General features: G+C 33.1%; 2 protein-coding genes across 6 annotated transcripts; one reads left to right on the top strand and one right to left on the bottom strand.

The window, feature by feature from the left end:
• Positions 1-4096: 4096 nt before the first annotated feature.
• On the top strand, positions 4097-7219 carry LOC142527324 (trihelix transcription factor ENAP2-like). 2 transcript variants are annotated; one of them, XR_012815447.1, is made up of 2 exons: positions 4097-5464; positions 5525-5645. XR_012815447.1 is itself a non-coding variant. In XM_075632095.1 (2 exons), the coding sequence occupies exons 1-2, from the start codon at positions 4220-4222 to the stop codon at positions 6813-6815; spliced, it is 1053 nt and encodes a 350-aa protein (XP_075488210.1). In that variant the 5' UTR covers positions 4099-4219; the 3' UTR covers positions 6816-7219. The 2 variants fall into 2 exon arrangements, 1 of the variants encoding a protein (XP_075488210.1); XM_075632095.1 differs by lacking the exon at positions 5525-5645 and adding an exon at positions 6802-7219 and having other exon boundaries at positions 4099-5258.
• Positions 7220-7569: 350 nt separating this feature from the next.
• LOC142527662 (protein LIGHT-DEPENDENT SHORT HYPOCOTYLS 10-like) lies at positions 7570-11264 on the bottom strand. 4 transcript variants are annotated; one of them, XM_075632539.1, is made up of 2 exons: positions 10528-11264; positions 7570-7795 (listed from the first exon to the last, which is right to left on the bottom strand). In XM_075632539.1, exon 1 carries the CDS (start codon positions 11107-11109, stop codon positions 10567-10569), a length of 543 nt encoding a protein of 180 aa, XP_075488654.1. In that variant the 5' UTR covers positions 11110-11264; the 3' UTR covers positions 7570-7795; positions 10528-10566. The 4 variants fall into 4 exon arrangements, with proteins under 4 accessions (XP_075488654.1, XP_075488652.1, XP_075488653.1 ...); XM_075632537.1 differs by having other exon boundaries at positions 10524-11263; XM_075632538.1 differs by having other exon boundaries at positions 7570-7792; positions 10528-11263.
• Between the last annotated feature and the right edge of the window lie 3183 nt (positions 11265-14447).

Raw genomic sequence — 14447 nt, 5'->3', positions numbered from 1 at the left:
TTTCCATGATCGGGTACACAAGACTAATCGGGACAACGAGTATGACTCTAGCCCGACTATTTAAGGAGGGAGTGATGATACCCTCGGGATAGCCCGGGTTGTGCCCGAGTCATGGACGATTCTTGTGCCCGGGGCATGGACGACCCAGGATACTGGATGGATGGCCAGAATCAGGACAAGTCGGCAGGAAGGATTCATCAGGAGCCGGGCGGGTGAATTCCCAGGACGTCTCCTCCCCGGGCCACCGGACGCCCGGGCTCTCGTTCAAGCTCCCGGGAACTTTCTACCCGGGTACACCTCGATATGAGTGAAGCATTTAATGGCGTCGACTTGATAAAGTATACACAGCCGACCTATCTCTGACTATAACATAAATGGTTGACAAAATCGAGTAGGACTGGATGTGACTAGTATGAGATTTGACATGTCAGAACAATAGGCTATAATCAGCCGCCCTACAATAATTAATGCTCAAACACAAAGAACGAGGTCATCATTGCATCCTCTACTATAAATATCAGGTTCTCTCTTTACATTTACATTCATTCATTCACACCAATATCACAACCATCACTTGGTTACATTAGGTTCTTGGCTTGAATCATTCACTGACTTAAGCATCGGAGTGGCCACGCCGGACACTTCCTTTGGCGCCCATTCACGTAGTTACCTTCTTGAGTGCAGGAAATCCTCTCCGCCCGGGAAAGAAGCTTCTGGTTCAGATATCTACATTGCTCTTATTTCCTTCATCATTTTGATAGCAGATCCGGTGGAGCACCCGACCCTACTCGTCCATTTCACCCGGATCGCATCAATATGAATAATAAAATGATTTATAACTTTAATTTTTTTAAATATAAGTCAAATGTTGAATGAAACGAAGACATATAACCAATTAATTATGACGCATCATTTACATCAAAATGTGTCCAAAAGTTCATGCCTATAAGTATTGGATAGATTGTAGAATTACATGTATAAAAGAATTGAGTCGGTTTGTGACCTTTTCGAATCGGCTCGGAAAATATTTAATTTATATTCGAGCTTAACGAATTCGAACAGAACTCGAGTATATATGTTCGAACTTATTTTTGTTTCGAGCCCAAATTATTTCGTTCGATAACCGCTCGCTATTCTTAATATTATATAATTATATATTAAATAAATAAATTTCGATCATTTCAAGAACTTATTTTCGATCAATAGTTCACGAAAAATTTCGAATCTTTCGAGGCCAACTTGAACTCGAATTTTAATTCAAACGAATTCGAGCAAATTTTTTTAAAATTTTCGCATTTTGAAATCGAGCTCAATCTCGAACTGGAATAGAACATATTCGAACTTTCAAATTTTCGTCACATTCGACTCGATTCAGTTCGTTTACACTCCTAGTTAGGACAATTAAGTTGTATCTGAATTGATGTATTCCAATTTCAATATGAATTTTATTAGATTTCAAATAAATTCAAGATAAATGTAATTTCAAGTCCATCCATAAAAATAAAATACACATATCAAAGCACAACATAAGTGCATCAGCTCGTTAATCAATCGGAGCCTTGATACTCTTTGATTGAATGCTAATAGAATTTACATCTAATCTTAAATTATAATATGAATGATTATGAAACAATGGGTGCCAAAAATCTTTTGATATAGGTGACAAGAAGTCTCTTGAGTTTGATTCCAAATAGGTGGATATTTAGTTAGGATTAGGAAAATTTCCCACCTATTGTGTTAAAAAACATAATTATGAAATTATATATTATACATCATGAAACAATGGGGAAAAAAAAATTCAAATATGAGTGTTTGAAAATAAAATTGAAAAACTAATTTTTTTTAAAGTAGAACGTTTGATAAATAAGTTATTATGTACTAACTTTTTAATAAAATAATAAAAACACCTTTATTAGATGATATACTTTTATTTATTAATTTGAATGTAAATTATATTTTTGGATTAGACAAAAATATTGAAAAAATGTTAGAATATTTTTCATTCATTTATCAAAATATCATAATCAATTTTGAAAAATTAGAATCAGCTTGTTTCTTGCTTTGAAATTTTAATTAAATTTAGTATAAACTAAATATGAAGTTAAGAAATATGAAACTGATGTTTTAAGTTAAAAGTAAGAATATTTTTTAAATGATCACAAATACTCTTACATAAAGATCACTTAAAATAATTTTATTCTCCCCTCATATTATTTATACAGGTCTATATGTGTTTTCATATATATTAAGAACAATTACACAAATGAAGTTTTCATTTTACTTTTATTTAATTAAAAAATGTTGGAAGTATGTAATGTATTTAACGAATATGGGTATATTGGTCAAATAATAGAGAAAATAATAATAAATATAAGACAAAAACTTGTGTGAGACGGTCTCACGAGTCATATTTTGTGAGACAGATATCTTATTTGGGTCATCCATGAAAAATAATACTTTTTATGCTAAGAGTATTATTTTTTATTGTGAATATCGGTAGGGTTGACCCGTATCACATATTAACATTCATGAGACCGTCTCACAAAAGATCTACTATAAATATAAACACTTGAATAGATATTTGAAACAATTGATAAAAATACAACTTTTATATTCGGGAATAATCACTATTTTAGAAAACCGACACGAGACTGTTGTAATTTACCTACTAGATCGTCGTATCACCGGTAGCTTCAGACATCAATATTCAAAACTTCATCGGACCTGGTTCGAGTTGTAAAACGCCAATATCTTTTTAGATAAGAACAATGGGTTTGAACTTTTAGTCTTAAAAATATGTATCGGGAGAATTTTCTTGTCACATGCAGTTTACCTCTAAATTAGTTTAAACTAAAAAAAAAAAAAAAAAAAACGAGTAGAGAAAAAGAATTGAAGCTATAATAGTGCATGTTATGAAACGCAAATAGCGAAATTGTTTGTGGATAAGTACAATAATTTACTAAAACAACTCTTTGTCATAATATGTCATTTTTCATTTTTTGTCATGTTATTGATCAATTGAAGATTTTAATCATATAATTCGTATTTTTTTAGTTTAATCCTTTTTTCTCAGCATATTGACTTATACTTGATACATCAACAATTTTTAGTATCATGCGAGTCACGTCAGCATCACAATAAAAAATTAATAAAATTTTAAAAAACACACGCATTCACTAACTAAAATTGTAAATTGATATATTACGAACTTAAAAATAAAAAATGTGCAAAGAAAAACAAAACATGTAATTTTTCCCTGTCCCTTTTGAACATGAAGGAGAGCCAAAATATTTTAAGAACATACAAAATTTGGACCAGATATAAATGTTGGAACAGCCCATCATACAAAACATGGGCTGGTTTGTATATAGATCATTTAATTGGCGGTGCATTGAAATTAAGACCCCGGGCTTCGTTGACCAAAGATGAGAATCACGTGTAATTTAAATAGTGATATTTGGCACGCATTTGCTTCTTCTACCATTTTTTTTATAATTAATTTAATTTAAATTTAAAATAGAATCACGTCATAATCGTGAAAAATAGTGAGTGACTAAATTGAAAATCTGAAATTATGAATTAAAAAATAAAATGAAATTAGAGTTGTTCAACAAAATAAATCAGGCTGGGTCTCCTTAGTAAAAAAGACAATGTCCATTCGACTTCAAGCTTCTATTGAAAAGTAACCATGAAATCAAGTTTTTTTTGGCTCTATTATGAGAAAACTTAATACATATTAATAGATATTATTTTATCTTCTCAATTCTATAGATTTTATATATATTTATTATTTATTTCGAATGTATAGACTTATATAATATTTAGCAATATTTTTTCTACTCATTTATTAATATACTCTTATTTAATTTGAGACTTGCAATTAACTAAGTATTTAAGGATAACAAATTATTTATGTAAATATTTATTAAATAAGAATAAAATTAGAAAATTGTTTGTATATAATTCCACACATTATTAAATTAAAATAAGTTTTTAAAAAATAAAAATAAAAATAAGAAAGAAGAGAGAATTTTGAAATCCCCAACGTGGAGTTTATGTTCGGTTACACCTTACCGGTGCTGGGTATTTTTTTTTTTTAAGGTCAATTATTTTTGTAAGAAATGACTTCCGACACTTCCCCACCGATGCTTGGCTCGGACTACTCTCTTCGCAAACTCCAATAATACCTCTCAGAATCCTGCCGCCGCACGCCACCGACATGTTGCCTTCACCCACCTCTCCTTCCCCTCCTTACTCTGCCACAGCGTCCCCCATCTCGGACGACGATAAACATCTCCATTCTTCCCCTCCCTCACCGACAAAACCCGAACTTCCACCGCCGGCGATACGACGAACCCCGGGTTTTCCGACCCGTGAGGACTGTTGGTCAAAGGATGCAACTCAGACGCTCATTGATGCCTGGGGGGCACACTACGTGGAGCTTAACCGCAAAAACCTCCACCGTAAAGACTGGCAGGAGGTTGCCGACGCCGTCAATGCCATCCACGCTACTTCCCTTAAGCTTCGCCGTACAGACGTCCAGTGTAAGAACCGCATCGACACCGTCAAAAAGAAGTACAAGATCGAGAAGTCTAAGGTCGTTCAATCAAACTGCCGCTACTCCTCCACGTGGCCCCACTTCCGCAGTATTGACGCTCTCATCGGTGACACTTCCTCCAAGACTAGCACTTGTAACTCCAACGGTCACAGCAGGGGCCTTCACCTCAGAGTTTCTCCTTCGCCGGAGGCCTCATCGTCCCCCCCGCCTCCACCTAAGGCACTCACCCATTTCCGGATGATTCCACCGTCTATTATCCAGCACCAGGAAAAAGATCAAGCTTTCAGTGATCTTCTGGGACTACCATGGTCTATACCTGTTGGGCCCAGGTCTAAGCGGAGCATGACGAATTTCTCTGTCATGGCAGCGGCGGCGGCGGTGATGAAGGGTAAAGAGGATGAAGAAGAGGATTCTGGAGCTTGGGGTCTGGAGCTATCGGCAGTGGGAATGAAAAGGAAAAGGCCAATGGGAGAGAAAGGGACAGTGGTGGTAGAGGGGTATGGTAGGTTAGCAGAGGCCATAGCTAGTTTAGGGAAGACATATGAAAAAGTGGAGGTGGCAAAGCAGAGGCAGATGGTGGAGTTGGAGAAACAAAGGATGCAGTTTGCGAAGGATTTGGAGATCCAGAGAATGAAGGTATTTATGGAATCACAGGTCCAGTTCAAAAAGCTTTATCGAGTAAAGCACAATTCGCAAAGTAGTAAGTGTCGAAAACCCAATCGCCTTATGTTTTGAAGCTTTTAGTTACTGTCGCGAAGCTGCGATGTGGATTATGCTGCATTGCTCGGAAAAAAATGGATTGGTATTTCTTTTCGTTTTGTGCTTGCTACCTAATCACATTGGTATCTTACGGCCTTACCAGTATAGTAAATATATAATGTTAGAGATGGAAAGTGTTGGTATTTGGTGTTCACCATTTGCATGGGGATTAATATAATTTTGTTTGGCACCCATTGAGTTGTAAAGCTATAGAACTCGCAAATTGGTGTTATACCGAAGAATCATTTCACCTTACAAGATATCATTTTTTTAATGCACCTTGTTCATTTGATTGAATATATTTTGCAAGTTTAGTTCTATCTTTTTTTTAAGATCTATACATACTCTATGAAGATTGTTTGTTTCTGTGCCTCAGTTTGTCGCTGTAATCAATTGTGTGCTCTACAATCATGAATTTTTTATACCATTTTCCTGTGGCATGCTTTAAGGGTACAAATTCTTTTAAGTTTGCATGAAATAGTGTCTACTTGCAAGATACTAGCAAATTTGCCATTGCAGATCCTCTATTTTCACGAGAAAAAATTGGGTGAATTGGTTTTTGAATGTTTAATAATTCGAGCATTGCTCGTTGTGTATTTTATGAACTAGAATCGGATTTGCGGCTGGTGATGACTTCTTAATATTCCTTTTTGAAAGTCTTTTGGGTGACTCTGTTGTCTTGTTGTTCATGTTGCTTCATTTAACATAACCAACAAAACTATTTATTGGATTTTTTCACTCTTTTTCTTAAATTACTCCGAAATTATATCTGGTTTATATCACCCCTTACTTCTTTACAGACTGATTAGTTGGGGCATCTGCTATATTTGGCATTATCTAGAACATAAGCATTTCATTGTTTTAATATAATCAAATCCTGTTCCTCATCGGATAGTGAGAAGAGAGTTTATGATTGTTTGTAAGAAGATAGTCGCACATGTTATATTTGTAGGCTTATTCGTATATTTTGATTCCATGCGTGGAGTCAATTTTGAATTCTAAAAGATGATTTTTACTGAGTAAATGGATTAGTGGGTTCTGAAATTGCTGCTGCATTAGACCAAAAATACTCAACTATCCAGTTCCCAAGCAACACCCTGAGATTTTTTTTATAGATCATAAACATCTCTTGATCTTTTTTATAATCATCCACTTCATCCAATATATGTTGACCCTTTCCCAATAATACTACAATGTGTCCATATTGCATAGACTGCACCTCTACGTGAATCATTTCTGGTACCAATGTTTGCCGCTTTCTCATATTGATTCCCAGAATCCCGCATGAGTTTCATGATTGTAATATTATCCATCGGAAGCCATTCTAGCCTGGAATCTGAATTGTCATTGTCTCCACGTAATGAACAAGCACAATTTGGTTTGTTTTTTTGTTATCTGTCAACAGATAGGGAGACACTAATACTATTTTGAAATATTTTTTTGAAGAAAATTTTAATGTACGCTTTTCATCTCCTTTTTAACAGATGGTTACTTATAGACTCAACAGCATCAACTGGCTAGTTTTTAGAAGACCACACGGTACGCATCAGTTAAGCTCTGCATATACATACAGGTCTGGCTAAATATGATATCATTGTTATTATTATTATTATAATATATATATATATATATATATATATATATATATATATAGATTGAGACTTAAAAGTTATCAGGTTAGTTCCATGACGAGTATACTGTGAAGTGGTCCTTTTTTTTGGACAACAATATTGTCAAATGGTAGGTGTAACTTGTAATCTATCGAATTCTCGCTTCTTGTTTTAATCTCAATGTCTTTTTATACTTAAATCACTGAAAAATATGTCGTATAAATTAAATTGTTCTCTTCCAAACTGAACTAAGTGCTGCTGAAAATGTAGGATGTTATTCAAACACTAGGGGTTTTCATCCTGTAAAAGATGAACTTTTTGGTTTTTAGTCTTCTGATATATATATATACATCTCTGTGTGTGTGTGTGTCAACAAGATTGTCGACTTACTTTTGTAATGAATAAATATTTTGTATGGAAGCTTATCAATTCAGAATTAGTATTAATTTGATTAAGATTCTTTCCCCAAAATTAAGTATCCACCAGCAATTAAACTCGTGATTATAGACATATTTGTAAAACCGAACGTTTGATTAACAAATGGTTGGTTGGTCGTGCGTGCGAAACGTTAGTGAATTGGAATGAATCATAGAGTTGGATTGGTACAAAAATAAAAATAAAAATAAAAATACGGTACTGATATGTGAATCAAGCCGAACTAACGTGAAAGTATTTGATAATACAAGACTTTAGAATATTTCAAAACAACTCAAAAATCATATGCAATATAAAAATGAAATATGAGTTATTATCATATATATAAATATAATAGAGTAAATCAATATTGAATTTGTGTAGAAAGAAGCCCACAACTTGAATAGAAACTTGGCATGCCTCGTACCAGTTCTTCCACCACGTGACGTTCCTGCTAAAAAAATTACATCATTAATCGCCTGAACTGGGACAACTGGAATAAACAGAAAACCACACTTCCGCGAGGATATATAAAAGATGTCGATAAATTTCTATAAGAAATTTTTTGATTATAAAAATTGTGAGATAAATGAGGCATTAATTATTAAGACTTTCAACAAGAAATTTGACTTAAGATGTGATTTGAAGGTATTAAACAATCACAAGAGAATATACCTTACTCTTTTTTGTTTCTTCAAAAATCATTTTTACTATTTGATTTTTTAAAATTAAAGAACTCTTTCAACCCTTTTTTTGGCCTCGTCTTGAGATGAATTGAATCTAAACACAAGATCATTAATTATAATTTAAGTTGATTTAAATGAACTCAAAATATATAAACCAACATAATGAAAGTATCACAATTTCATTTGTCTTAAAATAAAAATGAACATATTCAAATACTAATATCCAAACACAAGAAGTAAAAATCAGCCAAATGTAAAATAATCATGTCTTGCCACTGAAATATTCATTAATATAAAACCCTAACCCAGCTTAATTTTAGAAATCTGAAGTCTTCTTTCTCAATAAAATGTAACAATCCTTTGTACTGTTTCTCTCATAAAACATATCAAATCTTACATATGGATTATATATACGTGTGATTTTAAGACACAAATGCTGATTCAAGATTATTCCTGGAGTTCTACAATCTTCTTCAATTTACCATCCAAAGTGTGATTAATCTTAGTATATTTTTGAGGTAACACTTACAGAAAACAGTAAAAATTGCAGTTCAGCAGTCTGAATGACAATTACAGCTAAACACTATCAACTGAACGTACAGTTTCACACAGACTGCCCATTGTAAACCCTAGGGACCCTGACAAAACACACCACATATTTTTAAAAATAAAGCATGAGAGAACATCTTGTCCATTGGTTTTTCTTCATATATTATGTAAATAAATACACGCACACGATATCAGAAAAGGATTATCGAGAATCAGTTTGTTAATTATTTGGAGATTATACTCTGATATATATTGTTACTCCGAGTCATTGGCCTTGGAAATTTTCTGATTAATCTTTGACCAACTATCTAATTGTAATGAGAATCATCTCCAGACCACCCTCTCAATCCCAAGAAGTTCATTGCTTATGATTGATAACTCATATCTCGATTTTGTTCGATCGTTGAGTGAATCTTATTCACACAAATAGATTATGCATAATTTCACTCAAAGTTATTGGATCTTTAATTGATGATTATGCATTTAAGTACAATGTAGGGTTAATTTTGGACGTCTATTATTTTGCGGAAGATGAATTTTAATTTAAGGCATATACTTTACTATACCTCAGCCTTTTAAAATAGAAAAAAAAATTTATGATTCATTCTGTTATAATACATCTTATTTTTATAGATTTTTGATAAATTGTTGATCAGTCATTAGCCCAAGATTTTAACTCGATGTTTATTTTTTCGCTTGGTAAAAAAATAAAGCGTGGGACAAAAACGAATAATTGTGATGTCCCACAAAATCTGTACAGACAGAAGGCAAAATCTAGTAAAGATGCAAAGGACAATCATGTTTAAAGAAAATTATGAAATGCACTCACCATTATATTATTAACTATATATTAAAGAAATCGGATTAGTGGGGGAGTTTATGATAATGGAGTTTTTAATTAATAGAATGTATCATTTTTATAATTAATAAGCATTTCTTGATTTCTCGTAATTAATGATGAGATTTTCGTGTTAAATAATGTACATGAAATCCTGGAAAACTTTCTCCATAAAAAAGAAAGAGAAATCCTTTAAAACGCTGGTGTGCGCCGGTATATATATGCATGGGATAAATCATGGAACTAACTACATTATTTATATAACTTGATATGTATTGATATAACTTGATATGTATTGAATCAAGATAAAAACATGAAATACATCCCCCTGATCAGCTCTAACATAGATCATGGCTATATTTGTGGGGAGCAAAAACTCTGCCACAATTCTAAAAGATGCTATAGAAAGAAAATGGAAAGGCTGACATGCAATTGAGAGTACTAAAATGTGGACTAGCTAACCACAAATTGGTGAGATTTTTTAGAACAAAAAACTTGGAAAAGGAACAGAAGGATTCTATATGGTGTCACTGAAAAAAAAGGTCCATCAATTTGTATGTTGAAATGATTCCAAGAAATGAAAAAATGTCACCATTCTCGAGGTGGAACTTGCAGGCATGAAAACACATGCTTAAAAACACTGCATTGGGATGGTCTCAAGAAGAGCTAGCAAATTTTGGTTGGCTAGATTTGTCATTGTTGTTAATTGTCTTGCATTGGCTCTATCTAGGGTTTATGGATGAATATACCAACTTTCGTATACGTTTGGAAGATCCCATTACTTGTAGTAAAATGGTTTTGTGATATCTGATTTCAGCTTTTCTTTTTCCTATTCCCTAGAGAATATTAATCATTCTTCTAGTGAATAATCAATCCTCCCTAATTTACTTCTTAAGATCGGAATTATATCAAATTATATTTACTAAGGCAGGTTTTGTATACACATATGTTGATATATTTACTAAGACAGGTTTTGTGTATACAGACACATATGAAATCATCTAAATGAAAAATGGCATGTAAACTACGCTGATATTAGAGCAAGTAATTGAGAATAAACACAAACCATTTTCAAGAAAATGACAGAATATTTTTGAGAAGAAGTTTACCCACTTCCGATTGGATCCTTTATATCTGGTTGGAAACTCGTAATCAAGAAAATGGCGTAGATGCAGAATTGGATTCATCATCGGGCGTTCCACTACTACTTCCAGTCTTCTTCTTCTTCTTCTTGTAAGGGATCCCTCTTGCCTTAGCTTGGCATTCCTTCACTTCCCTCAGATAAATCCTGATTGCTCCACTAGCAAATGGGTTATTTTCCGGTGATCCGCCGTTCTCCTCATAGGCGGCACGCAGCCTGCCGATAAGTGCATCGAGGCTACCCCAAGCCTGCCTCAGCGGGCAGGCGCAAGGCGCCGGAGGCTCTGGCTGCCCAAAAAAGATGCAGCCTTGCAAGTGAACCTTAGTCTTCCCGAACTGATCCAGGTACCTCAAGAAATCCAGTACATGGTTGCTGTTGCACTGAGACAGCGCCACCTGCGGCCTCTGATTTTTCAAGAACTGCCCGAAAGTGTTCCAGTCCCTCCTCTTCTGGGATTCGTACCGGCTGGGGGTAATCGCTGCCGCCGCCGATGGATCCCCGGCAGTGGGGGATCTTGATGATGATCCTTCGGACAAATCTTTTCCTCTCTCCATACCATCAATTTTTTTTTTTTGTGGATCTTGTCGCTGTATCCCTTCTGTTTTTTGCTAAATAAGTGAAAATGTTTGAAGGTTAAAGGAATAGTTTTTGAAGCAATCGGAAGATGAAGAAATCACATCAAAAGACAGTGGTATTTGGGTTGAGCTGACATGCAATGGGCCACATGCAGTTGCTTTCTGCTTATTTTTTCTGACTATTTTCTGCCATTTTCTTCATAATTTTTAACATTTTATTGAATATGTGATTCAACCAATAATTTTAAATATTTTTTTGTAATTTTGTGGACATTATTACTATTTACTTCATTAATTTGTACTACTAAATACCCCATTGAAAATATTGTTCTTGCTACTTGACAAAATATAATCCAGTCGTGAGTGGGATCCTAGAGCAGTGACAGCCAATACCCTAATTACGGATTCTAAAGTTTACGAGTAATTATGAATAATTTTCAAATTTTGCTGCAAATCCAACTTTTTTTTATTACACCACATGCCTCACTTTAATCTACAATTACTTCTTGCATTTGATCATGACCGAAACAGTGACAAAATACTCTAGCTGATAGAAAATTACTAAGGGTGTGCTCAAATTAAATCAAATATTTTAAATTCTTTTGTTTGTCGAAAAAGACTTGATTTCTATAAATCTCAAATCCCTTTCTTGTCACTTTAAGATACAATGTGAATTCTATGATGGATTTAAATCTGTATAAATTCCAAAACTATTTCTTATCACTTTAATGAAGATTTGATTTTTCCTATATTATGATTACCGATATTAAGTATAAAACAATCTTAATAGTGACATTATATTTAATCTTACATCGAAAATATGTTATATTAACAATATATTATCACGATTGGATCAGCTTAAGCATATAGCGGAGCACCATATTATCAACATGGGACCTATTTAAACTTCGCAAATCAACTATAGTTAATTCACCCTTAAATTAAATGAATCATAATTGTGTGCGTTGTCGCATCCAATAGTGTTCGTTATTCATTTTCACACGCAAAGGTCCATAAAAAAAATCACGGGCCTCATATATAATATTAAATATGGATCGTTGGATATATAATTAGCTAATACATTAGCTCGAAACTTCATTACTTACGCGTTTACATTAACTGCACGATTAAGCACTTACTTGATGTGACCGGCCAGTATTCCAAAGGAAAAGAAAAAAATGAAAATAAATAAAACAAGGGAAATATATAATAATATAGGTGGGCCGGTGCATCATATTTACTGATGCGATTTCTACATTGTCGTGGCTGTCGTTTTCAAATGGAACTGGAATAGTTCACACATGTATCTGAGGAGTAATGGATACGAATTCCAATTGGGAGCACTCTTGTCAAGGTTTCCGGAAACAGGATTTAATTGCATAAAAAGGCATGCATGTATTGGAATATATACTAGTGCACTTGCCCTACCAAATAAATTACAATACATCCTCACAACCCGGAAACATATATGATACACACACACACATAGACATTTTAAATATGGCCTGAGCTAGACAACCGTAAAATTAACGATTTTGTATACATTGATATATTACTATAAGTCTGATCTGTGAACTGAACAGTCGAGTTTTCAACAGTATTAGGTCAAGCGGCATTTTAAGTAGTATATAGACAATTCGGATTTTCGAAATCAGAACACAACTGCTAGGCAGAATACCGGAAGAGAGAACGATAAGCGGTTAACGCGAAGCTAATCAGTACATTTGAGTATCGGTGAAGACAAGAAATGGTAGAGAGATCAGCTGTGGTGATACTTGTGTAACTTAAATATTTTGTGTCGGCAAAGGTGGTTAAAATCTCATCTCCTTTTAAACAATATTTCGGTGAGAATTTTGTGAACGAATTGAAGAGAATCGACTCAACTTGATGTTGAATTAGCTTAAGGTCTATCGGCTTAGACGAAAAATTAAATATGTTTGCAAATTATTAAGAACCGGACTATCAATTTGTATTTGTAGTATTGTCCCTTGGGATTTATATGTTTTTATTGTATAAGAACGAACAATTTATTCTGTTTTTTCTTCTTAAAAAAAAACAATTTTCCGTTCTTTTACATACATATTAATTAAGGTAATACTTTAAATAAGAAAATTCAATGTTGTAATGAAGTTTATTTACTTTGGGTTTAAATAATGGTAACAGAAGATTAAACTTCCGAATAAGAATTATTCACGATTTGTACTAAATAATTAATTATGATTTGATTAGTGATGATCGATGTCAACATCAATAATAAACACTGAGGTTCGCCAAAGAAAAATATTTTGTTAACTATTTAATTAAGATTTGGTACTGATTTTCCATCCTGTAATTAATTTATTAATAAGGCAAAATGCAGATCTGTGGTTTCCACTTTCCATGTGTTATTTTTTTTTCTCTAATTGCCAAGTTTAAGCCAAATTTTTATATATTAATTAAATTATTTAATTAACATTTAATTCTTATTCGAATTATGTATTTACAAAAAAACCGTCGGAAGTGACTGCTGATAAGTCTGAAGGCCCTACTCTACAAATTTTTCATTTACTTTTTTCACTTTTTAATTTTACAGTCTCCGGGACTGCTAAATATAAAGTTGGCCGTGTTATTAAATGTTAAATATGAATTTTTTTTCATCCACAAATTTTGTATAGATTTTATTTATTTATTTTTGGGAAAAATAATTAGTTATAAATATTTGATAATTAAATAACAAAAACGTGTATGATACGCGAATTTTACGTGTAATAATGAGTTATCTAATATTAAGACAAATTTTAAAAGATTTCTCGAGATACAAAGATGTTTCAAACACACTATCTCTTGTCTGCCTATTTTATTTATTTATTTAACATCAATTTCTCTTTTTTATATTTATTTTATATTATAAAATTGTATTTTATTATTTCTTTGTCAAAACAAAACAAAACATTATTGATCCAAAGTGGACCCATAATGTTCCACCAATATTATTAAACTAATGAGAATGGTTAAGGGATCGGATAATTTTAAATCTTTAAGAATTAATTATTCTTAAAACAAACGTTCACAAAAGGATCATATCCATCTTTTAGACGGATTTGGATCTTATGTTGTGGCTGAACATGTGTTATGCTCTTTTTACACGAGATGATCAGCTGATCATCTCATTACATCTGACAATTTTTCAAATTTATGTGATGTCCATCAGATGATCAACTGATCATATCGTGTAAAAAGTGCACAGACATGATGCTGTGTTTTCAACCACAATGATCCAAATTCCTTTTAGTCTTATAACATCTCAGATAACCTTTGGATTCAAATATTGGTGAATT

This window comes from Primulina tabacum, chromosome 15 (genome assembly GCF_025594145.1).
Source record: "Primulina tabacum isolate GXHZ01 chromosome 15, ASM2559414v2, whole genome shotgun sequence".
Lineage (NCBI taxonomy): Eukaryota > Viridiplantae > Streptophyta > Magnoliopsida > Lamiales > Gesneriaceae > Primulina > Primulina tabacum.
The sequence above is the reverse complement of the archived record's forward strand: the minus strand, read 5'-3'. Positions and strand labels throughout refer to the sequence as shown.

Coding starts and splice junctions, on each gene's coding strand:
- LOC142527324 (XM_075632095.1), top strand. CDS start 4,220: ATGTTGCCTTCACCCACCTCTCCTTCCCCTCCTTACTCTGCCACAGCG.
- LOC142527662 (XM_075632539.1), bottom strand. CDS start 11,109: ATGGAGAGAGGAAAAGATTTGTCCGAAGGATCATCATCAAGATCCCCC.